Source organism: Pleuronectes platessa, chromosome 9 (genome assembly GCF_947347685.1).
Source record: "Pleuronectes platessa chromosome 9, fPlePla1.1, whole genome shotgun sequence".
Classification (NCBI taxonomy): Eukaryota; Metazoa; Chordata; class Actinopteri; order Pleuronectiformes; family Pleuronectidae; genus Pleuronectes; species Pleuronectes platessa.
This window is the reverse complement of record NC_070634.1, coordinates 17,581,541-17,607,666: the sequence shown is the minus strand read 5'-3', so window position 1 is coordinate 17,607,666 and position 26,126 is coordinate 17,581,541. Positions and strand designations below refer to the sequence as shown.

The following is a 26,126-nucleotide window of genomic DNA, read 5'->3' as shown; positions in this document are numbered from 1 at the left end:
AATCATAACGCGTTAACGTGTTATTTTTCACAGCTCTACTTTATATGCTTACTGGGATATGATAATGTTCAAAACTCCCCAGCAATCATGATCAGGTGCTGATTCTTTGCCAGAATATGTTGAGCAAAGATGAAAATTAACCACTGAGCGACTCTGAAGACGCTGCAGGTGAAAACACACGGTTCCCTCTCAATAAAAGTCACAGTGAAGTCATTCCACTGTGCGGGGGTTAGTTCGGATTTTCACTGGGGATATAGTCACTGCATTTAGCAGTTGGCCGATGCTGCATTTCTCCCTGCGTTGGCAAGCCTGAGTGACAGAAGCAGGTCGCGTCTCGCTCCTGGCAGACAAACAAGAACACAGCCACAGGTGCGTACGATGACAAACGTGCAGGCGCTCCCATCAACGCACATTGATTTCACCACCTCAGTCTAACCTTTAAGTGACTAAACGCGTCATGTTCATCGTGAGTGTTGTCAGCTCTGCCTCCCACACACACACACACACACACACACACACACACACATACATACATACATACACACACAGAGAGAAAACCCGTCTCTCATGTGAACAGTTCAATAACTGGAACAAGAACACAATAGCTTTTGTTTGTCTTTTATTTTTTTAGGAAACAACATGAAAATCATCATGTCACTGATTTGGGACACATATAGAAGATATAAAACCAGGAAGCTCGACTATAAAAAGATCATATCAAGCTACTTGGAGTTTTTAACACAGCATCTTTCTTAATCAAGTGAATTCTGAGTAAGAGATGAGACAAACCCATTTAGTAAACAAATATTTATGAGCCCTTTAAAAATACCATTTCACAAAAACATGTGACTGATGGGTTGAAACAAGGATACTACCTTTAGCACATTTATTAAGTTGCACCTATTCATTCATGTCGCCCTCCATCTTAAATCTCTACCTATTGTCACTACCCCATGTTATACACAGGAGAGTGTGTGTGCACATAAAAGCAAGAAGGAAAAACACAAAGCTGGAAGTAGACAGATAATTAACTATTAAATGATGACATTAGTGTTTTTTGCACATTTTAGCCCATTAGCTACAAGACAGCAATATTTCCCATGATTGCCAACCACAGACTGTAGCTAAAGATGGATGACATCACAGCTCCCCAAAAAGTGAAGCCAAATACTCCTGATCTCCCCCTGGTGGCTGACTGCAGTCTATGGCATAATCCCGCTTCTTCATGTTAGTGGATGGGACATGGACCAAACCAAAATGTCATAGCACACGTCAACACATTTTATCTTTAAGATTTAATTTTCTTATCACACTCACGTTCCAAGTGTTAATATTCAGGATAATTTTGATATGTTAAGAAGATGACTTTACTTTCAATGAATGTATATTTGTCCATGAGTGCGCAACTATGAAACATTGGTTTTCCAAACGTGCAGCTGAGATGCAGCATCTTTACTTTTCACGAGCAACTACTATTCTGCAGTTTCCGTTGTGAAAGAAACAGAGTTATTGAGTCGGGTATCAATCAAAAGGATACAGTGTAAACTTTAGAGTAACAGTCATGGGCTAAAATGTACAAAAACACTATCTGTAAAACAAAAAGTCATTATCAATAAATGCAACCTATGGTACTAAACTCTTCGCAATAAAGCGTGTGTTTTGAATTTGTAAAGTGCAGTCACGAATGGAGGATAAAAAAAAATGTCAGCATTCACACACAAATACTGAAACAATACTGATCAGTTTGAGTGTGAATTGAAGGGAAGCGTATTGATTTGGAGCGATGTTTATTCTCAAGTGTCGTCAGTAGCCTAACTTTGACTCCACAGGATATTCAGCAGCTTCACTGTCACTCTGTGTGTGTGTGTGTGTGTGTGTGCCTAATTGGGCACCACCTCAAACATTCTCCAGACTGAATGTTTAGTGTATACATGCTTTAGAATCTGGCCGTTTATTCAGTTGAACACAACAATAACATTCCCTCCCTCTGAAACGTGTGCTCTAATAAAGTGGGTTTGTGTTTGTCCTTGGCTGAACCATAAATCCAGAGCGCTAACAACAGCCATCAGTCACATTATTGTTAGCCGTTATCACCTTGACCCCACCCCCCCACCCACTGATGTGATTTTTTTCCCCCTCTTCGTATCTTCCAAGCTGCAGGAAGACGTGCTTGAAAGAGCCACGGCAGAGGGTTTGTGCCCTGCGCCCACATGGCTCAAAAATTTGGAGTCAACGTCTATTAAACATACCCCTCCCTCTTCCACGAGCCACAGGGGTGGAAAGCAAATGGCACCAGATGAAGGGTCACCTGGTGTTGCAGGCAGATAAAGTGACACAGGCACAGTCTCTTGTTTTTAGGCGGCGATTAACACATTTGCTGACTATATGTACTGATATTTCAACATTTGTTGGCAATTAGGGCAACAACTAGAAATTATTTTCATCATCCATTAATCCTCTGATTATATTCTTGATGTATTGGTGAATTATTCTTTCTATAACGTCATAAATGTGAATATTCTAGAGCCAAAAGGGAACTTCGTCACATGTCATGTGTTACTAAGTATTCAATTCTCACAATTGAGAAGCTACAGCAAACCATCATTTGATAACGATTAAAATAAAGTGATAAAAACTACAAAATATTTGGTGACTAATTATTTTGTTGAATTAATCTGTCCAGCCCCAATGGCAACATCAATTAATGTGAATTATAAACTAAGAAGTGCGATATCTTCCACTCCCTCGTGTAAAGGAGCCGTCTTTTAGACTCTCCTCAACCGAAACACCAATTTAACGGTAGCAAATAAAAAAAGTTAATTTGACAACGACCCCACCATCATTTGAACGAGGGCCAGACTGACTCGGTACCAATGCAGCTCGCTCTGACAAAAACGTGGACTCACCCTTCAAAGTGCATCTTTGGCCCATCACAGATAATCCAGACCACATTCCTGGTAGATTACCTGTTATTTTAGAAAAGGATAGCCACTATACTAAGTTTTCAACGGCAGAAAAATCCATCCCGATAATGTTGTCAGCTCTTCTTTAGTCTTGAGAAGCTGATACGTCTTCCTGAAACTGAAATTCACATATTTCTTCATCTTTGTACCACGGGACATGATTAGTGCAGCCCTCTGAGGTGCTGTCACTCCAAGCTGTTTTCTCTAAATTGACACAGATGAACGCCATACTTGTAGTAAGTGTGGAGGTGTCTTCACCAGCCCCTTGACCAGCAGGAGGCAGAGTCTGTGGCTAGAGGCGCACTATCAGAAAAGTCACAATGTTTGTTCCCGACAAGCAGGAAAAGGATTTCTCTTCCAGCAGCGGTGCAGCACATAGATCAGTCATCTGGTATGGGGGAGTTGCAGTTACCATGGTAGATGTAAACAGGTCCTTCACAGCGATAATACATCTGAAACACATCTCCGTATCCATGGTCCCGCCACCAGGTGCACAGCTGTCTGTTCCAGCCACAGGTCAGGGAATAAAACAGTTCAGGGTGCTCCATGCCGATCATGGTGAAGAAGTCCTGGTCGCCGAGGTGGCCCCTGAAGCGATACTGGTCGGCCAGTTTGGCAACATTACCGGGCTGCAACAGCTGGTTGTAGAGAGCCGAGGCCCTCATCGCTCCCAGGTCCAACAACATCACGCCACTGTTGAAGCCCGGGAGGCCTTCAGGATGAGGTTCGCCAACTCTGGTCTGAGGGTTCTCCTTACGGTACTGCCAGAAGGTGTGTCTGCAGGAAGAGGGAAAGAGGGGCATGCTGGAGCTTAGTCCACAAAGCTGATTTCAGACATGGACTCAACTTCAGATAATATCAAAGTCAGTTGCTTTGGACCTTATCTGGATTGTTTCATGCCAGCCCCCCCAAGAAAAACTCTGGATAATATCAGAGCCCATGTGAGAAGACAATATTATGCCCGTAGACAAGAAAGGCAACACAAATATCTCAGAAATCACCAAGAAGACGCAGAGGAAGACGTTAACTTAGCAAGATAATTCAGTCTAAAAAACAGATGATGCAATGTCACTAACCGAATATACTGAACGTGTGTGTAAAACAGAAGTTTTCTAAAGAGGGACAAGATGTTCAAAGAATACTGAGCTGCAGCCGAGGAGTTTAAAGCCACAGAGGGAGCAGGGGGTTTGGATGAGGTCCAGTTCACTTGACCAGTAGCTGGAAACGTCCTGTTGCATCCAGATAAACAAATGCTCTCTGCTTCAGCCACTGAGCTGATGATCGTCTACTGAACCGCTGTTTTTTGAGCATATATGTGTTATTTAGCTTTTTCCACTGAAGTGATAGGTCCACGTCTGATGTTTTCTCGCTCTCTCTATCAAATCCATTGTGGCAACTGGCTGCACTGTTTTTAAGAAAGTACAAGATGTTGTTTTGTTTTTTTTACATTCTGACTAACAGTTGATGGAGGGTTGTTTCACATGAATAAGTAGCAACACGAACACACACACACACACCGGATTATTCTTAGCACTGGCCCAGCTAAAAGTAACCTGTGGATTAAATATTAATGGTAAATGCTGCTCGCTAAAAACACACACAAGGGGATAGCAGAGAGGCAAAGGGCAGTTAAAAAAAACGAAAACTTAAAAATGTACAATCAGCTGAGCTCTGCCTGCTGTTTTGCTGCAGTTAAACACACGTGGGGAAATTGTGTAGAAGAATTATGCTCGTTATAGCAGAGGGTACTTTCTTTCTCTCTGTGCAGTTTGAACAAATCCAGTGGGAGCTGTGGATTCTCTGAGTCACACTTTGATATTATTACTGACCTACATTCAGCAGCTGCTGCTGCTCGTCCACACTGTTCTACACAGTGTGTGTGTTTAGTAGCTGGGGACTGGTGGCCCCTGTGGAGCATTTATCATCTTTAAAAGACATACATTGGGGCTACGTGCCTGCAGACACATTCAGGGTGAGCATGGTCAGCTAGGGAACATTTACACAGGCTTTTCCATTGGGCTGTTTGGACTTCACATGCCACGGCGCTCACGTTACACAACTGACACCGCACTGGTTTAGGGTTAGGAAAGATTAAATGGGACATATTATGCTTTTTCAGCTTTTCTTTCTTCCAGTTTATTATTGTGTATGTAAAAGCTCTGCAAAGTTAAAAAGCTTGAAGTCAGCTGAAACAGGGGCTCCTCTCCCCCACAGAAAACACTGAAGCTCCTGAAATGCTTCATTGGTAGATCCGGCCGATACTTCTGTTTCTGCATGATACATACATAGCGGATACTATATCACGCTCCCTAGAATCAGGTAATAGAGTGGAGGTCGACATTTCCTCCATGCACGCAGGAAGCCGTTGACCAATCACAACAGAGTGAGGCTAATCAGAGCAAAACTGGGCTTTATCGGGAGAAGGGCCTTAAGGAGACGGAAGCAAAGTGTTTCAGACAGAGGCTGAAAAGACGAGCTGCAGCAATGGACAGTGTGTTTTCTGAATATTAGAGCAGATAAACATCTTCAAGTAATAACCCAAATTAAATCATGGAACTGAATGAGAAGAGTGTGTCTCCTTTATCAGTGATGGGGGACGGCATATTCCCAAAATTATCTGAAGATAGTCCTCAGTAGTCTGCTGTAGACAATTTAAAAATGTCTTTGCCAATTCTAAATTTTTTGTAAAAAACACAGCAAATGTACCTCAAGTAAACTTTAAACCCTGAACATAGATTTAACCTTAGGTCTTCTTAATTTGAACAGGGAGTCAGATCAACTTGGACTTTTCTAGATTGTACTTTGAATAAGGTCATGGAAATTAGCCGAAGCATTAAAATACACATGAATGAAAATGTTTCCAGTCATGTTCTCACATAAATAACATCAGGAACTATTTAGAGAGCTGTGGGCTCAAATCATTAAATGTTTACTAGCCTCTAACTTTCACATACTATATCAAATACCTCATAGTTGTTTTCAGGCTTATTTCAAGGAATTACAAAGAAAAAAACCTGGAAAGAGTTTGGCCAACATTATCCAACCCAATAACCCAAATCAGTCACATGGGTCAACTTCAACATATGCTGGGACAGTTTCCTGTGAGATTTGAACGTCGGGTACAGAATGCAGTTCTGTCCTTTGTCACGATAGCTGCAAGTTTCTGCTCCACTCAAACTACACCTATACAACCTGTAACTGGGATCACTGCCACAAGTGCTTCTTCTCCAGTTTCTGCCACCAAGAGCTCCATCATCTCCTTCCTGCAATTTTCCCTGCCACCCTTTCAAGTGAAGCGTCTCTCACACGCATTACACTGAGAATCATTAGCAGGTGACAGGGACATTCTGTCCAAATGTGTCCTCCGTTTTGTTCGGGCGGTGCAACGGGCTGCTCCCTGAAAGCCGTGGAAAACACTCTGACAGAGGGGAGTCTGGCTCTTGGGAACCCAAAGGAAATATCTGGTGTTGTTCATCACACAGTAGTTTAACAACATGATGAGGATATACTAAAGACAAGTCCAGTGTTATGGAAAAGAGGGTTATAGAAAGCATATGGTGGCCCTACAGATATAAGATCTACATTTACATAATCATTTAATATCTCAGAACAAAGACTTGAATTTGCAACATAACTAGCGACCATCTAACTGAAAATACTAAGAATCACAACCACTAGATTAAAAATGTTTTTGCATATTTCAAATTGAATATTTGAGTCCAAAAAGGAGGGAGTACGAGGGATGAATCACACAATGGAGACTCAACGTGATGTCTTTGTATCTGCGACACTTATGTAAGAGGGTCTTGTCTCCTGGGTTTTTAAAACATTACCAACGCCGCTGCAAGGAAAAAAAGACACGGGGCATTTGTTCCAATAATGAACTTCTCAATGGCAGGATGTGGCTGGTGGGAGGACGCATTCTCCTGCAGAACGCTCTGTCCATTAGCAGCAAAACAGAGTGGGAGCCGAGAGCCATCCACACGCTGCACAGGAATACACTCCAGAGAAGAGGATGCACACAAAGGCTTGCTACCAGCTTTCAAAAATTACAATATTACATTGTCCATTGGCCACTGGCTAATGGCTAACAGGCCATCTTACTGGGCTAAAGGGCTGGTGTAAATTTGTTCCTGAATGTTCTCTCTGGCGGGATTATTCTATAAATAAAGAACTTGATGCACGGACAGTGCAACTATACTGGTTTGTTTTCGGATACATTGCAGCTGCGTGGATAAATTTACCTGGTGAATTTCTAACAGGCTTTACCACAATGTACCCATATAAGACATCCCTGGTACACATGTTTTACTGTCTTTTCAGTTCGCTATCATGAGATATTCTTGACCTGCGTGTCAGATGATTCGATTCCTGGTTTGTTCCTGCGATAAAGACATTGGGGGAGGCATATGACTCATCTGAATTTCTTCCTGTGAAAACCCTTAACCCAGTCAATAATCTTTTCAATCTACATGAAATGTTTGGATTTTTATCCAGTAATTGCACCTGGCATGACAAGACTCCACTGATCAAAGCAAAGCTGTAGACAAATATCGTCTGGGTGGGTAGTGATATCCTTGAGAGTCTCAGTGATGTAAACCCTCGACAGCTGTCAACACTTTTTAATTTCTTTAAAAAAAAATAAGAAAAAAATCAATTACTGGTTCTGGAATGTGGTTCAAATGTCTGAACTTGAAAACTCAAACACGCACTCACACATGCACACTCTCTTATTCTTCTATCTTAGTGAGGAAGTACACTCATTGGCATAATGCATTAGCCAACCCCTTAACCTTACTCTAACCATCACACTTAAACCTACCTAATCCTAAATGCAAGTCTTGAGTCTCTAACAAGCCTTTGAATAAGTGAGGACCGGCCAAAATGTCATTACTCTGTAAGGTCTATGCTCAAAATGGTCCTCACAAATATACACTCCTAAAAATTGCATGAATTTGCATTTTGCACTGTTGAATCTTAGGAAGGTTCTAAGTAGAGTTTCAAAATGCAAAAAGAAGAAATGGGAACAAGAGCCCAAAAGTTGTGAGCAGGCAATTTATTGAAAACAACAATTTAACTGAAGTAGTCTGTTCATCAGCTGATCAAAAGTTTAAGACCACAGCTAAAAAAAAAAAAAAAACTCCTAAAACAGAAATTAAAGTGTCAAAAACGGACTCAGTAATGAGTAGCTCCACCATTATTGTTGATCACTTAAAAAATTCGTTTTGGCATGCTTGATGCAAGTGTTTCAAAAAGGCTAGTGCGAATGTTGCGCCAAGTGGTGAAGATGGCTTCACGAAGGGCATCCACTGTCTGGAACTGAAGTCCATTTTTGTAAACTTCCCTTGCCATCCATCCCCAAATGTTCTCAATTGGATTAAGATCAGGGGAACACGCAGGATGGTCCAAAAGAGTGATGTTATTCTCCTGGAAAAAAGTCTTGGTCAGACGGGCATTGTGAATTGGAGCGTTGTCCTGCTGAGAAACCCAGTCGTTACCACACAGACGAGGGCCCTCAGTCAGGAGGGATGCCCGCTGCAACATCTCCACATAGCCAGCTGCTGTTTGACGCCCCTGCACAACCTGGAGCTCCATTGTTCCATTGAAGGAAAAAGCACCCCAGATCATGATGGCGCCCCCTCCACCAGTAATGGCCTTAATTTGGGACGAGGATCGTCCCGTGTCTTGACGGACAGCCATTCGGATCCTCCGGCTCAGCGCCGGTGAGATTTTTTTGGGTCTACCACTTGATTTTTTTGTTCCATAACCCTGAGGATCTTTTAAGAAATGCAAAATGACTGTCCTACTGCGTCCAACCTCAGCAGCGATGGCACGTTGTGAGAGGCCTTGTTTTTGCAGTTCAACAATCCTACCACGTTCAAAGACGGTGAACATTTTTTCCTTTGCCATCAAGAGATCTTCACAGTGTGATTACTTGTCAGGAAATGACATGGAATCCAAATTTTTGCACAGATTTTGGCTTTTAAAGGCTGTGGTCTTAAACTTTTGATCAGCTGATGAACAGCCTATTTGAGTTAAATTGTTGTTTTCAATAAATTGCCTGCTCACAACTTTTGGGCTCTTGTTCCCATTTCTTCTTTTTGCATTTTGAAGCTCTACTTAGAACCTTCCTAAGATCCAACAGTGCAAAATGCAAATTCATGCAATTTTTTAACTGGTCTTAAGATTTTGATCAGGAGTGTATAAGTACACACAAACACGTTTGTACAGCTATCTTAGTGAGGCATTGGCATAATGCATTCCCTAGCCCCTTAACCTTACCATCCAAACTAAATGCCTGACCCTAACCCAAACTAATTCTAACCCTAAAACCCTTATCCCTCGAACAGTCCATTAAAGGGGGGGTCACAAGGTGTAGACCGTCCAAAATGTCCTCACTCCGTTGGTTGTAGACTCAAACTGGTCCTCACAAAGATAGCTGTCACACCCACACAGTAAAAGCTTTGTTGACATCCTTCAATCCTTGTTTAAACTCTGATACTGTTCATGCTAAGAGGCACAATCTCCTGGGGCTACTGATTGTTCTATTAAATAAAGAGTGTGTGGGCATGTTACTGACGGCATCAGTAGGGGATTCCCAAGGTCACACAAACGTTCAGGGTAATTCAGAGTAAAAAAAAAACAACTGATAGTAGGTTTCTACCAGTAAGCAGCTGTTACTTAAAAACTCCCACCTGGGTCTGTATGGGGAAAAATAGATAATAGGGAGATTTGATGTGTACTGATTCCCAAAACTTCTTACTCAACAACAATCCAGACTGATGAGCAAAGACTTACTGTTCCAGTAAAAGCAGAAGTACTGGTCAGCAGTATCTCAACTCTACAAACCTCAGTACTCTTCCCCATAATTATACAGCCCCTGCATACCAACAAGCCAACAGAGATATTCACTTATTTGGAAATCAATAATAATTTGAGTTTTGTGCAGCAAAATTTTAGTTGACCTTTGTGTTGCCTGAGAAACTCTTGGCATGATGATACCACTGCCATCAGTAAAGCTCTAGAACAAAGCAGCAATATAAGGGCAAGGAAGGGACTTAAATTAGCAGATACATAAACATAGTTGATGTTGGTTTAAGTGAAGATGAGCCAGTGAAAAGAAATAAAGGCAAAAATCTAAACTCCGAGATCTTTCAGTAACTGCTGCAGTGACTCTGACATACACATCCCTTCATCCTGTGCTCTGCACTGCTAACAAGGGGCGCTGTGTCCTGAATTGAGTTTAATTAATTGATTGTAAGTTTTCGATTAACTTGACACATTGAACAAATAATGCAACCAGTTATATGAGGTTATACTGGTGCTATGAGCGTGTTGCCAGAGTTTGTTTATTGGCACCAGACAGGTCTGACGGAGAGACTGGAGGCACGTCTGATTCATACGATGAGAACAAAACATTTCCTGACTAGAGACGCCTCTGCTTAGTTCCTGCCGAATCCTCATCTATTTATCTCCCATGCAGGACTTAAAATAGCAGTTTCATGAAAACATCACATCAGTCTGTCAGTGTTGCACTATCAAGCAACTATCTCACAGCAAGGGTCTCGTTGCAGGTAAAAAGGACACGACTGAGCGGTTTGTTTTGTGGCTGGTTGCTTTTGTAATTTCGATTTTTAATGGGAGAGGAGGATAAAGCAGGAAACGTAGATCATCAGATAGGCTACTAATGGTTTCTCTTAAATGCTTCATTATAATTCTGATGAGAAATGACAGACTGGTAACACTGTTGAGGTTCTTGTGAATCAGTTTGTATGAGAGACCACTGATGTTCTTTCTCACTTTGAAACTGTCTGAGAAAATAACTGTGAATGTGCAAGCGAGGCCCTGAAAGCACAATAACAAAATTCCATCTGTGGTCATTGAGATTAGTAGTTTAACCCAAAGAGATGGGGACAAACAAAAAGGATATTGCTTAGGTGGCAGATCTGACCAAAACTGTGCATAAATACAGTACAACAGCCCTGAAAAATCTATTTGAGATGAACAAACAGTTTGTACAGTATAACCAAGTGTTTAAAGCAGGATAAAGCCAGAACAAACTAATAAGCAAACACTTAGTGACCAAAACAACCAAAACTTGACTGTCTTTCAAGACCCACATTTTTTTATTTCTGCCTCGTGTCTGGGTCCAGGTCATGTTCTTTGACCGTAACATTCAAATACTGACAAAAATGTGCTACAAATAACTTTGTACTTAAACAACTGTACACGTTATTGTCCCTATTGTGTTTGTCATTCTTTGACTGGTATCAAAGGGTGTTGAATACATTTTAAGTTAAAAAAAATCTTAAATTGAGTCTGAATTTAATGTGCTAAGCAGCAGAAGCCCGGCAGTAGCATGTATGTTGTGTGCAAGTTGTTTACCTGTAGACTGGCTGCATCTCTCTGGTAATACCTATCACGGCTCCCGGAGGAAACCGGTCAAATTCTTGGAAGAGGTCTCTGATGTTGGTCCGGTACTTCAGATCCAGGTCCAGCTGAACTATGCGCGTCTGACCTGAAAGACGAGAACTTTGTTTAAATAAAACATCGAATGTACATTAAACTGATGAGACTTCAAACTGATCACTGTGTGATCCCAGAAAATGTAAATCTCCATCCGAGTGAGCTGTGTTCAGAGAGTTTTTTTGAACATTGGCACATCAACTAGTGATGGCTTGGCTAATCACTTCTAAGAGTCCTTCCAGGAAGACAGGGCTAGAGGAAATAAGGAAAGACTCCTTAAAAGAAAGGAGGAGCAGCAGGATTATTAATGGTTGACTATGCGGCTGTGTACTTATCTTTACCTTCCTGTGATGTTGCCATTAACCAAAACTAAACATTTTAACTGCACAAAAGTGTCTATAAATTATGCAGCGAAATATGTAGAAGGCTGAGAATACTTCATAAAAATCCCACATAGTGCAGTTTGTGTTTCGGTAAATGATTAACATTGTGTCTCGTTGGTAGATGAAATCATAACAACCAGGATATTCAGGCCCTCATCTGTTCATTGTTTCAGCTTCCTCTGTTTTGCTGGTTGCCGTGGTGATGAAAGGATGGGAAATACTCAGGAAAGGTTCCCCGCGGCAACAACTGACAGACGAAAACACTTGCAATGTCAGATGACGGCCTTGAGTTTTACTGCAGTAAATGTTTATCGGCGCCCAAAAAGCTTGGTTTGACGGCATCTGTGCAGCTGCTGCTGAAAGATGGAGCCATTAAAGAATTATGAGCTGCATAAGAGTCACATGAATCTTGAAAATACTTCGAATACAATCAGGATTGTGTGAAAGAATTCATCTATATCGTTACCATCTAAAAAGAAAGAGGCTAAAAGAGGAAACTAGTTCACTGAATATCTGTGTCTCAGTTCAAGTGCTGCAACCTTGAGGCTGTATTTGAAGAGTGATTGCATCACAGTGGCCTGACTTGGCTTTCCCATTTGAAAGGCTCAGACAATTCTTCATTCTTCCATTCCTGAGCAACCAAGGCTTCACAGGTTCCTTCTCAGGCCAACCTATCCCATGATTCATTGCACTTCGGTAACAAATAGTTTTGCAAAGCGATAACGACGCTGGCAATTGATGAGACCAAAACGTCAATGCACTTTTCTCATCGTGTCCCCCTGTAGCTTTGTCATTTACGCAACAGAGGTGGTGACGCAAATAACAGCAATCTCCCATAGACCAGGCGTCTCATTTAGGCTTGTCCTTCTTGGTCTATGTGGCCCATGAAGGCCACCTGCTTTGTAGGCCACATGGACTGCATCCTCTGAAGAAGGCGGCCCCTGAAATGGGACACAGCGAATGTGGGAGCAAAGAACAGAACATTTTATTTCACTACGTAGAATTTCCCCACAATGACTACCAACCTGTCAGCATATGAGCTGGTCCAACAGTTTGTCTAATTGAAGCTGGCAAACTGCATCTCAAGTTTCCTCATGTACATCAGTGTTCAAATCATAAAAAAACAATGCAGTGATGTCACACCTCTGTAATTTGATTTAATTTTGTCCAGACAAAGAGTGGATCCTGAGATTGTAAATCTTGAAGGTAGTAACTGTTTGGAAGTTGCTATTTTGGATCATAATCACCAGCTTACTAAGAAGTCAAAATCCAGCAAAGCACCAGACTCAACAAGGACAGGAATCATAGACATAGAAAAGAAAAAGATTACAATCTTGGCCCCAACAAAGCAAATTGTAATTCAGATCCATCCAGAGAGAGGCTATGGGAAGACCGTGGGTGGACTAGAAGTATGCGCTAAAATATCACATCAAAACAAACGACAGAAAAGCAAGACTCAGCAGTACGGCAGCGACCTGTTTTCTGTGCTCTCCAAACAAGGAAGCTGTCGTGACAATGCCTTCGTATGCTGTGGCAACAGAGAGCGGCACCAAGTGTGATCCCTGAGTGATGGGCGCTGTTTGTTTGCACTAACCAGGCTTAACTGGTGGGATTACAACAGGAAGAGGGTCTTACATTATTAGAACATTGTGATGTGATGCCTTTGATGTTAGATCAGTTACTCAACACAAAGTTGTGGAGGTGAAAGTCCAGTCGGATGGTGGGCGGTGGATGTACTGCTGCTGGGTTTTCTCGTTATAAGAACAGAGATCAGTTTATTACTGAAGCAACAGTTCTGAATTGTGGTGTTTGTTTTGGATAAAAATAAGAACTTTCCATTCCCATAGCGTACTCTCCATTTCAAGATATGTAGAGCGACAAAAGAAACATTATTTTCTTGAAAAAGTGCAAGAAAGATTCTGTAATAATTATCAATTAGTGTTTTAGTTAAAGCTGGATTTGAGCCTGGACAGAGAAGGAGAAGGAAACAGAGGGATCTTATGCTTCCACCCAATCCATGTCTTTCTCCATCATTTCCTCAGCTTGGTGATGAACAAACAAAGTTGGTTTGATACTTGTTAATCAGAGTTTACAATCCAGCGGATTATAAGGCATTTCAAGTGTTGACTGTTCAAGTGTGAAATGGTCAGAAAGGTGGTTTGCAATGAAATGTATTAAAAATTGGTATTTGTATTAAACATTAATGGTGCGTGACTTGCTCATACACTATATATGTACCAAGTGTTTGAAGTGAATTGATAAATAAAAGAAAATCCTTTTAGTCATTTATAGACAGAGGTTCTGTTCAACTTGTTGTGGCCGTAAAAAACTAATTACAGCTCCAAAGGGAAACCTGATGGGAGATGTTAAAACTAGACAGAGTTGGTTTCTGATTCTTAAAACAAAAATATATCTTAACGTAATAAAAAAAACTTGAGTAAAACCACAGAAAGGTGTCACATAAACTCAATGACTTCAGGAGCAGCTGATCCACATCATTTCGAATTGTTGGAGATTTTCATTGTCTGATCTTATATAATTTTCCAGCAGCATTAAGAGAAGTGTGACGTTCTTCGGGTGACGGAGGGAAACAGAGGAGTCAAGAATAGAAAACTAAATGCACATATATATGTAAGATGATTCAGCCCAGTAGAAGCCCAATGTTTTTTTCCGATAAGCTCTTAACCACAAACAGGTTGATGTTTTCTGAATCGACAGCATCCATTGAAGGAAATGCTTGAATAGAAAGAAGATCAGTCTCAGCCAGGTGCAGGGGGGGTGTTACGACGACTCAGAGCTCGCCCAAGGCTCTGGATAGAACAACACAACTGAGACACTGTTATCCAATATCACTTTTTTTTTTCTGAGAGAAAAGTGGGTCAACCTTGTTAAAGCCTAATATCAGTCTTGATGTGAACACTTACAGCCTCTTTGTGAGGGTCATTGTATTCTGCTTTGCCACAACATTCATGAAAAACACACTGCTGCTTTTATTTTACAAGGGCAAACACTTCCCATTGTCCAACCTCTGATGTGTTTCCTGCTGCAAGAATTAAAAAAAAAACAGTCTAGCGCTAACCAGGGTCCTCAAGTCATGGGCACAAGTTGCAGGATGAAATATAGAGAAAGAAATACGTTTTTTTAATTCAAATCAAATTAGTGTTTGTAAATATCTAGATGGTAAAACCATATTCAACCCCCTTTAATTTCCCAAAGTAGTGAATTTTTTTCTTATTTAATGTTAACAGAACAATTGATGTTTACAGTCGGATCTCATTGCTTTGACACAATACTGAAAGAAAGTGATTTATCTACAAACTGACCAATTAAATCAAATTGGGATCCATCACTTTGTTGTTAGTTTAATCTTGTTCTTGGAAACAAAGTGGGGATTTACGTCATTGATTTGTTTAATTGGGTTTCATTGCAGATCCAAGGGGATCTCCATGTGAAGCTGTCACATGCACTTCAACGTGTGTTAGATAGACACTGATGGTGTCTTTCATTCGTCTGTCTCGCAGATTAGATTAGATTCTTGTTTGATATCTAGACGTCTACACAGGCAATTACGTTAAGTCTGGTGTTTTACTGACGCTATATGTGCAACAAAAGGGATTGTGTGTTGGTCTCTGAGGGTGACCTTCAGGAAAAAGGACAGACAAATGTATGTGTTTTTTTACTCTAGTATAAACACTATTTATACTATAGCTGGGCTGGTTATATTTATTGAGAGAGGTGCATCAATATTGTCCATTATGCCAGCAGATAGTCATCTTAAATTCAATATTTCCATGCAGCATCAGTTCTGAGTGGTAAGAACTTACTGAGCTCCAATATTGTCACCCGAATCTGAAGTGTATGAAACTTTTACTGATTACTAAGTAACGACCCAGTTACTTTACATCACTAACTACATGAGGAAATGTAGGACAAATTATGAGAGGTTTGACTATAGCAGCAATATCTACTAAAGCTTTATTTAAATTTTAAAGAAAATGTATACATTGTTTATTAGAACCGCTAATTGATTAAAAGGTTTTATGACCAAGGTCTCTGTTTTCAGAGATTTATGTTGCAGAACCCATCGATTTCCTCACTGTCAAGAAAATAAAGACAGTTTGACATACTGTTTATTTGACATGATATTTTTGGCCTCCCTGCTGCATCACTTTTCTCATTTATATAATACGAGTCACACATTCCACTTTGGCTGGAAAATAAAGATCGAGGTTGCGGAAGAGACTCATGCCCCGACATGCTGAGACCTCTGGAGGGGATGCAAAACACGCAACACCTCTCCACTAACAATAACAGTTTCTTAGGAACCTTATCGTTAATTACAACATTGTTCCATAGTGCAGTTTTATTTACCGTCCTCTAAAGACAGATGGTGTGAACATAGTCTTCTCTCCACATGACTGCTTGCATTACGGTGTAAGTGCCTGTCACAGCTTTAGGGGTGTCACAGAAAGCTGCTGTTAATTACTCACTAATATTTGACCAAACAACTTTATCTCAAGGTCCACTTATAATATTTTTTCAGAGCTTTCAACGGTATCTCAATGTTTCAATTATAAAGCACTTCACAGTGCATCTGCTGATGAAGACCACGAGACGTGGTTAAAAGGTCTAAACCATTAAGTTAAAATTATTTGCTATGAGCTGCTTTGTCCAAGGACAACTAGGATCTTAAAAGCTCAACTGTCAAAGATTTATCTTCAAACCGGTTCTCTTTGAAATAAGGGTAGACAGTTCAGTTTCCTCTGTCTGTGACACCTTTAAAATAAAAGCTAAATTTGTCCATTTAAGACTAGATGAATGTCATAAAATGTAGTATCAGGTTGTGAAGAAATGTTTTTGTTAATTAAAATTAAGACTGTTATTATGAGCAAAATCGTGTGTCGGAAACTGCCTGATGGTCTCAACCCCTATTCAGGTTCGTTAGGGTAAAAATAAATTTTAATTTATAAAGATAAAATAAATAGACATCGCAAACTTTTTTACTTTCCATTAATGTTCAGCAAATACTTTCGTTCATGCTGGGTATTTGGCTTAGCACAGACGTCTTGACAATTTCCTTTCCTTCCTACTTTTCCGACTTCAGTTCCACATATTCCCCCACTCTCTGTGTCAAGACAAACTCAATATGCCCTTTATAGATGAAAGAATCTTTAAATAGAAACGGGTGACCACTTGGTTGGAGGGAGAAGAGAAGCAGCACTTTGGCTGATCAATAAGTTTGGTTGATCAATAAGGATTTTCAGGAAGCAACACGAGACACCAGTAGACACACAACTCCAGTTCCGCTGTCATAGGAAACACACAGTGCCTCTATAACATCCTTATAATCTAAGCAATTCGATACTTCACCACAAGCAGACTGACAACCAAACACTCCAAGCAGAATCTTTTATCATCTTTTGTGCCTTAAGACATTCCTCTTTTCCTCCAGTTTTCCTCTCCTGCAATCTAAATTATATTCTCATCGAGCAGTTGAAATAGCAAACTCTGACGATAGATAGAAAACCTCAATGAACACGTGGATTCGACCACAGGGGTTGTGAAGGCTGGAAGAAATCGTCCTGGAAGGGGGAAAGCATTTGAACACAAATTGACTGTTGATTTCCCTGTTGTGTTATGATCCAAACTTCTGACATCACTCCTCGCCGTGCACGCTGAGCTAGAGTCTAAAAACCTTCAATGGGATGATGCCCTGCTCTCTGCAAGACACACTTCCGGTTTTATATGTACCTGTGTTGTTTTGATCGAAACCCAAAAAGCCAAATGGTGTGGTGCATCTGTGGCCTGATGCCCCATGCTGCACGCCCACCTAAACCCCAACAGTGATCACCGGAGGAGATCGCTGCCATCAGTCAGCGCCAACACAGGGGGCACTAATGTGGGTGGCAGTGATAGAGCACGTCTTCCTTCCGCACTCCCCAGGACCTCTGCAGCATGCCACGTGTCTGTGAGAAACCTGCCCTCACTGGCTTTTCCAGCTGTGCACTGTGCCAGAATAGAGATGTGACCCTCTGAGTGAATTTAAAAACTCCTCTTATTTAGTAGAAATAAATGCATGAACCTTTTTAGGGCAGAACCGAACTGGGGCTGTATTGCATCTCACCCGAACACAACTTGGAAACTTCTTGTCCTTTAGTACACGTTAACTTCTGGTATATATTGACAAAAATGGTGAAATCAAATTTTCCAAGTGTCCTTTGGCAAGATGCTGAACCACGAATGCCGCCCGCCCTTCCTAAATGTTAATTGCACAAATTTGAAGTTGCTTTTGATAAAAGTGTCAGCTAAATGACATGTAATGTAATATGTAAAATATTTTACACTATCCTTAGACCTGTAATTCAGATAAAAAGGAACCTCCAAACAAAGGAGGGATCACTCACTGGGGATGGACAGATGTGTAATAGATAGTGGGTACAGTATTAGGAAACAATACAATTATTTAACAAATATAAAGGGGGAAGCCTAAATTCAAAATATCAAAAATAAAGGATCAGTATCTGCTTTTGCAGACTTTAGAACTAGGAAAAATACAAAAGAATGTCGACATCTGAGTTATTAATGTTTTCTGATGGTGTGGTTTACAACTAAATACCACCTATAGAACTTTGACTCTGAAAATGCATTGCGGTCGGTGTCGATTTTAAACATCTGACCAGTTGGAAGGTCCTTTCATCCCTGTAACGAGTGGTGACAGATTTCCAAGAGATAGATGTCTCAAAACTTGGTTAAAAAAATACAAAACTATTTGCATGGGCAGGAGAGACTTTACATTGTTTTGAAAATAGGGTGAGATGACCCTTTAATCATAAAAATTAAAGAATGTTATCTGCAACATTTACCGTTAGATTGTTTAAAAATGATTTCATCTGATACTCACACCAGCAGGCTATTCTAGGGTAATCTGCACAAGAAGCTGAATCACTGCTACAAAGAAAAGGGCTTTTCTTACTGTCAGGCATGATATGATGCATGGCCACAGACAGGAAGAAGATGGCATCGCTGTAGTAAGCTCCGGAGCCGGCACTGAAGTGCTTCTGCATGGCCTCCACGATAGGGAAGAGCTTCTGTGTGAGGGCCACCACGTCATGAAACAACACCTGCAGGAGAGATCAGCAGGGAGATCAGGTCAGTGCAACCATCAGCAAACTGCAGAGGAGCTGGGGAAGTATTTAAGATGCTAGATAAGATATGGCTTTATTAGACCATCACAGTCACAGATTTTGGTCAGTGGCTTCATTTTTGCATAAGTACTCATACAAACTCATCTGGACTTTTGCAGAACATGTGGTCAACAACTTAATTTATGTCTCACACGTATCCCAATTGCAACAATGACTACAGTACCAAGTAAAGAAATCACAATTGATAACAATTTAAAACCCACTGAAGTGGAATTTGCATCATCCAAGTTTACAAGTTGGGGCCAACTAGAATATTTTTATATGAAATAACTGAAACTGAATAGGCCAATTTTGTCCTTTTCTATGTTTATACAACGGAAACCAGAGAAAAGCAGAAAATGGTGAGTTGTACAGAGAGAGAGAGAACGTTTGGTTCTGAAGTTTGCAAAAGTAACCAAAGTGACTCAAAGCAATCCGACGCTCGCCTCCAGTTCACTGCTGACGACTGCAGCTAAGCTCTGTAGAGAAGTTAGACAGCGATAAAATGTCATCTTTGTCTTGTTGATGCAGATTTCTGTTGGAGTGAGTCACCTGGAGACGACATTAAATCTATTCTCTCTAATAATTCGATGAGAATCCTTCACAGAATTGAGTGGAGACGTCTGTTCTCCTGACTTTTATAGCCATGAGAAAATTAGCTCCATCATGTTGAGAAAGTTGATCGATGCTATTGTCGATTTCGATGCTTAATGAGCTGGGGATTTAGTGATGTATTGACAAAATGGAAAGAGAAATTGCTCATAACTGACAGCCCCAGTACAGAAAACTTCAGACCACCTAAAACCTCACACAAAAGGACCAAGGTATTATTAGGAAGAATAAAAACAAAAGTACTAGTCTTTTGTTGTGCCACATTATCATATGTCATTTTCAAGGTCTAATATTAAACTAAAACCCCATTTTTTTTTATTCCGTCGTCTTGTGTGGAAGTCTCCTGCCGCTCCTGAGAGCTTTTAAACCTTCCACAGCTGCAAGGCAGCAGTTTCTGCTCTGACCATGTACAGGAGATATCTAACCAGATTAATGAAAGAGGATCTTTTTTTAAATACAGTAAGTGCTGATAATCAGTCAAGCTTTCCTGCAGGAGAAAAACAAAATATGTTGATTCGAGGCAGTGTTTCCGGAGGATGATCAAGACTTTTCTGTGTTAAGCCTGACATCAGTAAGTGTATGTGTTAGCGGCTTCATATAAAACATAGACAGTATGGATAATGTATTATAAAATCAGACCCACGAGCCTCATGGGGAAAATATCATTTAAAGATCCCTCACAAATTATGGTAAGCCCTCGGCCATATGGTGATATCAGTCATGTCCTGGACTGCAGCTGGTAATGCGATGTAAAGGCCCTGCCATGGTTAGAAGTTAGTTCCAAGGACCTCATGAAGTATAATTAAACATGAAAAGGGTAATGAGGTTTGTTGAAACATTGGTATTATGTTAGAAGAACGTTATTTCACTTACAGACTAGAGAGTGTATGAAAGCCCTTAAATTCAACAGGCCCACTCCACTTTTCTGACCCAGATTTCTCAGATCACAGACTTTACATGACATGATGACGACTGGCAAATAGCAAATCAGCATTTTATTAAGTGATCAAATAAATACTTTTGTGTTTATAACCTATACTTCTGATACCACTGGTATCCAGTCTATGTGGCAGTGTATTGTGTTTTTGGAATAAAGAAAAAACTAGCTGCACAAAGCCGACTGAGAGACAGGACTTGTTTGGCAGTCGTTGGCACGTTGAGCTGCTTGCCAGCAACAAGCAAAATTTCCTTTTTTGACTCTGGTGGTAGGACCTGCAGCCTATAATCTCTACTGGAGACAGCATGAGAGGGAGAAATAAAGACCTTTAAGCCTGTATAAACTTTAATACAGAATGAGACATATTACACGTGAAAGATGGATATGTAGTTGACTTTAAAAGAACATTATTGTTTTCATAAGACATTTCTTTCTCTGTCAGAAACAGTAACGGTCTTTCGTGAGGACAGATTTTCAAAAATATTGTACGATTCTTTTAATAGAAACAAATCTGGAAGAAAAAAAAAGTAGTTCACAAAGTGAAGATTGGAAATTTGTACAAACCAGATTCCTTTATATCAGGAAATCTTCATATAGAGGTGAAGATAATGACCCTTCTAATCTTGGCCTTTAAAATGCACCATCCCACCCATGGGCCGCTTGAACATTGGTAGCACTTCTTGAGAAGTCTTTTGGTTTGTACAGCTTTCAGTCTTCACACGAACTTGACAAATTCCACATTGTTTGATCATCAGTCTCTACAGGTTTCTACCTGTACAAAGCATTTTTAAAATGTCAACGCAACAGCTGTTGACGCAGAGTCGGTTCAGACTTGTGGCTCTGAAATGTTTTATTCATTTTATTGGGTACATTATATTCAGGTCTGTGCACATCGTCTGATCAAATGTGAAGTATTACGGACCCACATTCAGGAACTCTGAAGGTCTGATTTACTTTGACCAAGTTTTATGACGTTCAGGTACTCCTGCTTAAAAGGAACAGGATTTTCAACTGGGAATCGTGACACAACACTCTGCCTAATCTATCCCCAGTGATTAGCACCAGAGCACCCAGTGAGAAAGACTCCAGTATGTAGTGAGAAAGCTGGTCAGCAGTAATGAGCACGGCCCCGGGGCAGTGACTCCACAGACCTTTTGTCGACTGTCAAGTGGGTCATTGAGTTGTCGGGAAGACATGGAATTTAAAGTTCTTGCATAACCACTGTCTCACCACTATGCTCCTTTAAGATAAATAATTAAAGAGTGAGACTCGAGATGTCAACATGCTCGGATACACTGCCTGCGTCAGCCTCTGGGCAGTCGGCTCCCCAGCTGTAACTTTGTCAGGAGTGAGTGTTCGAGTGCACATTATGAGAGACAAGTGCTGGTGGTGGCAGACAATTCTTTCATGAGTCATTATCTTAATCCATGTTTGAAAGCAGTGGACTGGAATGATGTGAAGAGACCAATTAAAAAAAAAATACAAAGTTTACTTACTTTATGTAACGGCACTGAATGTTGTGTGTGTTATGATCCAATTTATTGTAAGTGAGTGTGGATACAGTGTGAATGAAAGCGACCAGCCAATGGATGCAGGTCACAGATGTAGTCCGGTGTGCTGTGTGCAGTGTCCTCAAGCTCTCAGTGGGGCTCACCCCCCCCCCCCCCCCAAACCTTCATGTACAGCTGCTTTCAAAAAACCAAAGGGGCCCTTGACAAAATGTGAAACTGGAAGCTTCAAAAAGGCCAGTATCACCCAATGTCGGTCTTGACCAAAATGTAAATAAAGAGATTTGACAGCAGGTTATGAGATTTTATCAATATTCAGTCTCATATATCAAGTATTGCAACGGCCAGCACACACCACTAATGACTAACAGCACCTCGCCTTATAGGTTGGTCTGAACACATGGACTTATCTCTTATAAACTACAATAGATCATAATATTGACAGCTTATTTCCAACTTTTTCTTAGCTCCACTTCTTATTTATGCCTCCGACATGTTTCTGCTGACAATTTAAATAAACATTACCAAATCATGTGTTTCCTAAAGCCAAATTGTTTTTATAAGTGTGATCCTTTAAAAAGAAGACTCTTACATATCTGTGTCTTGTTTGTACTGCCACTACTTTGTGCTATTGCTGTCCCACGGATGTGTTGTGTATCTTGGCCAACTTCAGTCGTTATTGAGCAATCGGTGATTATTAATGTTGGCCGAGTGGTGCATTAGAGGAAGGGGTGGAGGAATCATCTCTGCGTCTGCCAGTCTGAGCTGCAGCCAGAAGAAAGACACCTTATCTGGTGCTGTCTCACACCCTGGTAACAAAACAGACCCAGTTCTAATGAGTGTTGCAGACCTCACATCATTACACAGTCTTGTCTTTTACCGTACAAGACTCTAAAAAGAGACTTTGAGTGTAGAGGGTGAAACGAATAGTGAGCATCTAACCCATGGGCTCCAGGCTGCCAAGAGATGTCAAGCTGAACAAATCTCGGACCAAATGCAGAGCAGGCCTGGGATCAGTGTGAGCTAATAGAGAGCTGTTACATCCACAGCAGATGCTGCTGCTGCTGCTGAGGAGGGTTTAGGAGGGGATGTGTCATTTGTAAGCAAGTTTGTGATCATGTTCTCTGTGCAGAATACAAAGGAGGAGGCAGGATATTGCATGTAAGAGAAAGACCAACAGAGAGGGAACATAATCCTCTGCTTTGGCAGGAAGAGAACAGTTGGGGAGGGATACCCCCGCTGCTGGGGGACTTGTTTGGCAGGCCAACACTGCCCCCATGTGTTCAGACTTCAAACTGCATATACAGCCAACGCAAACATCAACAAGGAGGCTTTTATAGATGTATGTTTAGGGCTTTAAAGTTAGCGTCTGCCATAACCTAGAGAAAAACTTATTGTAATGATGGATTAATCAATTGGCAATATCTTTTTTTGTTGCAACACTAAACCGTTACTTTTTGATCTTTGAAAATGTAAGAAACTTATGAAAATGGTCAAAAACTATTTCTAAATCTTTTGTCAGGTCAACTGTCTGAGATCCCAAAACTACTGATTGACCATCACTCATAAGGAAAACTGCCATTTCTTCATATACTGTTTATTATCAGAATTAATTGCCTCCGCTGAGCAGGTTATGTTTTAGTCTGTGTTTGATTGTTAGTTAGTAATTTTGATCTGTGTGGATCTGGATCAGGGGGCAGATCCAGGAAATGTTATCATTAAGTGCTTGCTATCTTTAACATGGCAAGCATTTCTTAGAGAAAAATTCATGAATCCTGATGAAAGAAATGTGGCATATTCAGGGAACTGATATTCATGGAAATATGGATTTATAAAAGACTGTTGGAGGACGTATCCACTACTGTGGACCATTCTAGTTTTTGAATGTTTTAAAATAAAATACTCAAAGCAGCTTTACAGACTTTTTATACTTTGAAATCAGTAGGTGATTGACAAATGGCACGATGCATCACAGCTTTAAAATTGCTTACCTCGTACTCAAACGTTGCGTCGAGGAGAAACTCTTGCAGCATCCTCTCTCCCAGTTCTTTGCTGGCCTGGTCGCTCACGAAATGAAGCACCAACACCTCTCCCTCCAGAAAGTGTCCGTGCTCCACCATAGACAACATGGCCACCCGGAACTTGTCCTGCAGGCTCCGGCTCTTGTCCACCTTGGTGAACATCATGAGTGCGTGGTAGCGTCGGTCATCAGCCTCACTAGGTCCCGTTCTTGACCTGAAATCCTCACCCTCTCCTCCTGCATCTCCTTGCTCCTCAGACCCCCCCGCGTGCGAGAGCCTGGTGTCCACGGTCAGGTCTGCGTCGTTTCGGTTGGTGTTGTGGCTGGCCTGGCTCTGCTTGATCCTCTTCGTGGTGCTGGAGAAGTTCTGCCTCTCAGAGCCAAAGTAGTAGAAAGCTACGACGGCGAGAGCGGCCGCCAGGAGAAGCACGAACTGATAGGACCTGAACGTACTGATCCTACCCATGATTCTGAGCACCAGTCTGAGGACGCCCATATCTTCCTGCTGGTCTCATGAGAACGGAGGAGTAAACGGGAAAACGATCACCATTTTGTGTCTGTCCGGGTCATGGTCACTTTTTATGACTTGTCAGCATTTTTCTGTAAGAGAAGGGACACTCTTTAATTTTCCTTTTGAAAATGAAGTTGACTCAACTGACATGTATTATTAGTATAACAACATTGCAAAGTATTAGTACTGTTATGCCACTTCAGAAGTCATAACTCGGCAACAACTCAAAAAACTAAAAACAAACTTTCTGGAGTACTTGGAGACGTTATAAAGTAACTTTGGATCAAAATCTGATAAATTGCACAATATACGTTTTCCATGCAGTTCAACTGTGACTGTTTAGATCCCTCGTGATACTGTTGGGCTGTTTATCTCTCGCTCTCTGACTTGGCTGCTCCACAGACAAACATCTCATCCCTGTCATGCACAGTATATAATTGGTATAACTCACCTTTGCAGAGAAAGTGTCGGACTCGCCTGCCTCCTGCTGCAGATCCGTGCAGTCACATCCTCTCAGGTAATCCCGGGATTACACGTTCTTCATCCTGGACTTTAATAACGTCACACGTGCATTTAACGCCCCACTTGCATGCACAGAAAACCCGCAGAAGATGAAACCCTCCGCAGGGACAGGGCTGCTGCAGCGGCGACCTGTTGACACCTCTGGCTACGAGGATGCTAGCGAGCGACGACTATGCGCCCAGATGCGGCTCCTCGAGTTTCCCTCCGACGCTGAGTTTGCACCGAACCGAGCCGAGTTCGAATGTTTGAAATAATAAACCGACACGTGCGAACCTCCGTCGACCTGAAGAAACCAGAGCGTTCGTGCACGCGTTTGATTTAAAGAGGAAAACCCGTGAGGGGAGTTGGAGGCTCAGAGCTGCAGCTAACAGCCTAGCAGCATAATCCTGTGACGTTGCCGAAACCACACCCACTCTGCGTCAAACGTGGTCCGGCCCGATGCCTTCGTGGACTGTCGGGAAAAGACGGCACCTGGTGTTTTTAAAGGCCACCTCCACCCCATAGACTGCATATTAAGATGGACGACATGGCTGCTCCCAAAAGTGAAGCCAACGGGAGGCTGGCTGCAGTGTAACTCATAATGTATCATTGTATCATTGATTACAAGGCAAAAAAAACTGATTGGGAATTTATGACACATGACACACGGGGCTTCTCTTTCCAGTTTCCCCTTCCTCTTCTCCATCCTTATCACATCAAAGTAATTCCAATCTCATCAATACATATTACTGACTTGACCCCTTCCCCGGAGTCCCTTTGTCTTATCGCCCGCAGATCCAGCTGTGGCCACATCATCATGGATTACGATTTGTGGATCGCGTATCAGAGGTCGCAATGGTGGATCCAGTATGGCGGATTCTATATCATGCGGGCTGATCGTAATAATAATGGAATAATAATAATTTATCGCGTAGGCATCAGATAATGGTGGTGGACCACGACCGAGGTGGCAGCTGATGATGGATCCTAATTGGCGGCAGTGGACAATGACTGTGGACTATAGTTACATCCGATCTTGAT

At 41.4% G+C, this 26,126-nt stretch overlaps 1 protein-coding gene across 1 annotated transcript; it reads right to left on the bottom strand.

Moving 5' to 3' along the window:
* Nucleotides 1-606: 606 nt before the first annotated feature.
* xxylt1 (xyloside xylosyltransferase 1) lies at nucleotides 607-25,491 on the bottom strand. Its single transcript, XM_053431170.1, has 5 exons — nucleotides 25,036-25,491; nucleotides 24,045-24,673; nucleotides 18,786-18,933; nucleotides 11,349-11,481; nucleotides 607-3,740 (listed from the first exon to the last, which is right to left on the bottom strand). Exons 2-5 carry the CDS (start codon nucleotides 24,567-24,569, stop codon nucleotides 3,344-3,346), a joined length of 1,203 nt encoding a protein of 400 aa, XP_053287145.1. The 5' UTR covers nucleotides 24,570-24,673; nucleotides 25,036-25,491; the 3' UTR covers nucleotides 607-3,343.
* Nucleotides 25,492-26,126: the final 635 nt, after the last annotated feature.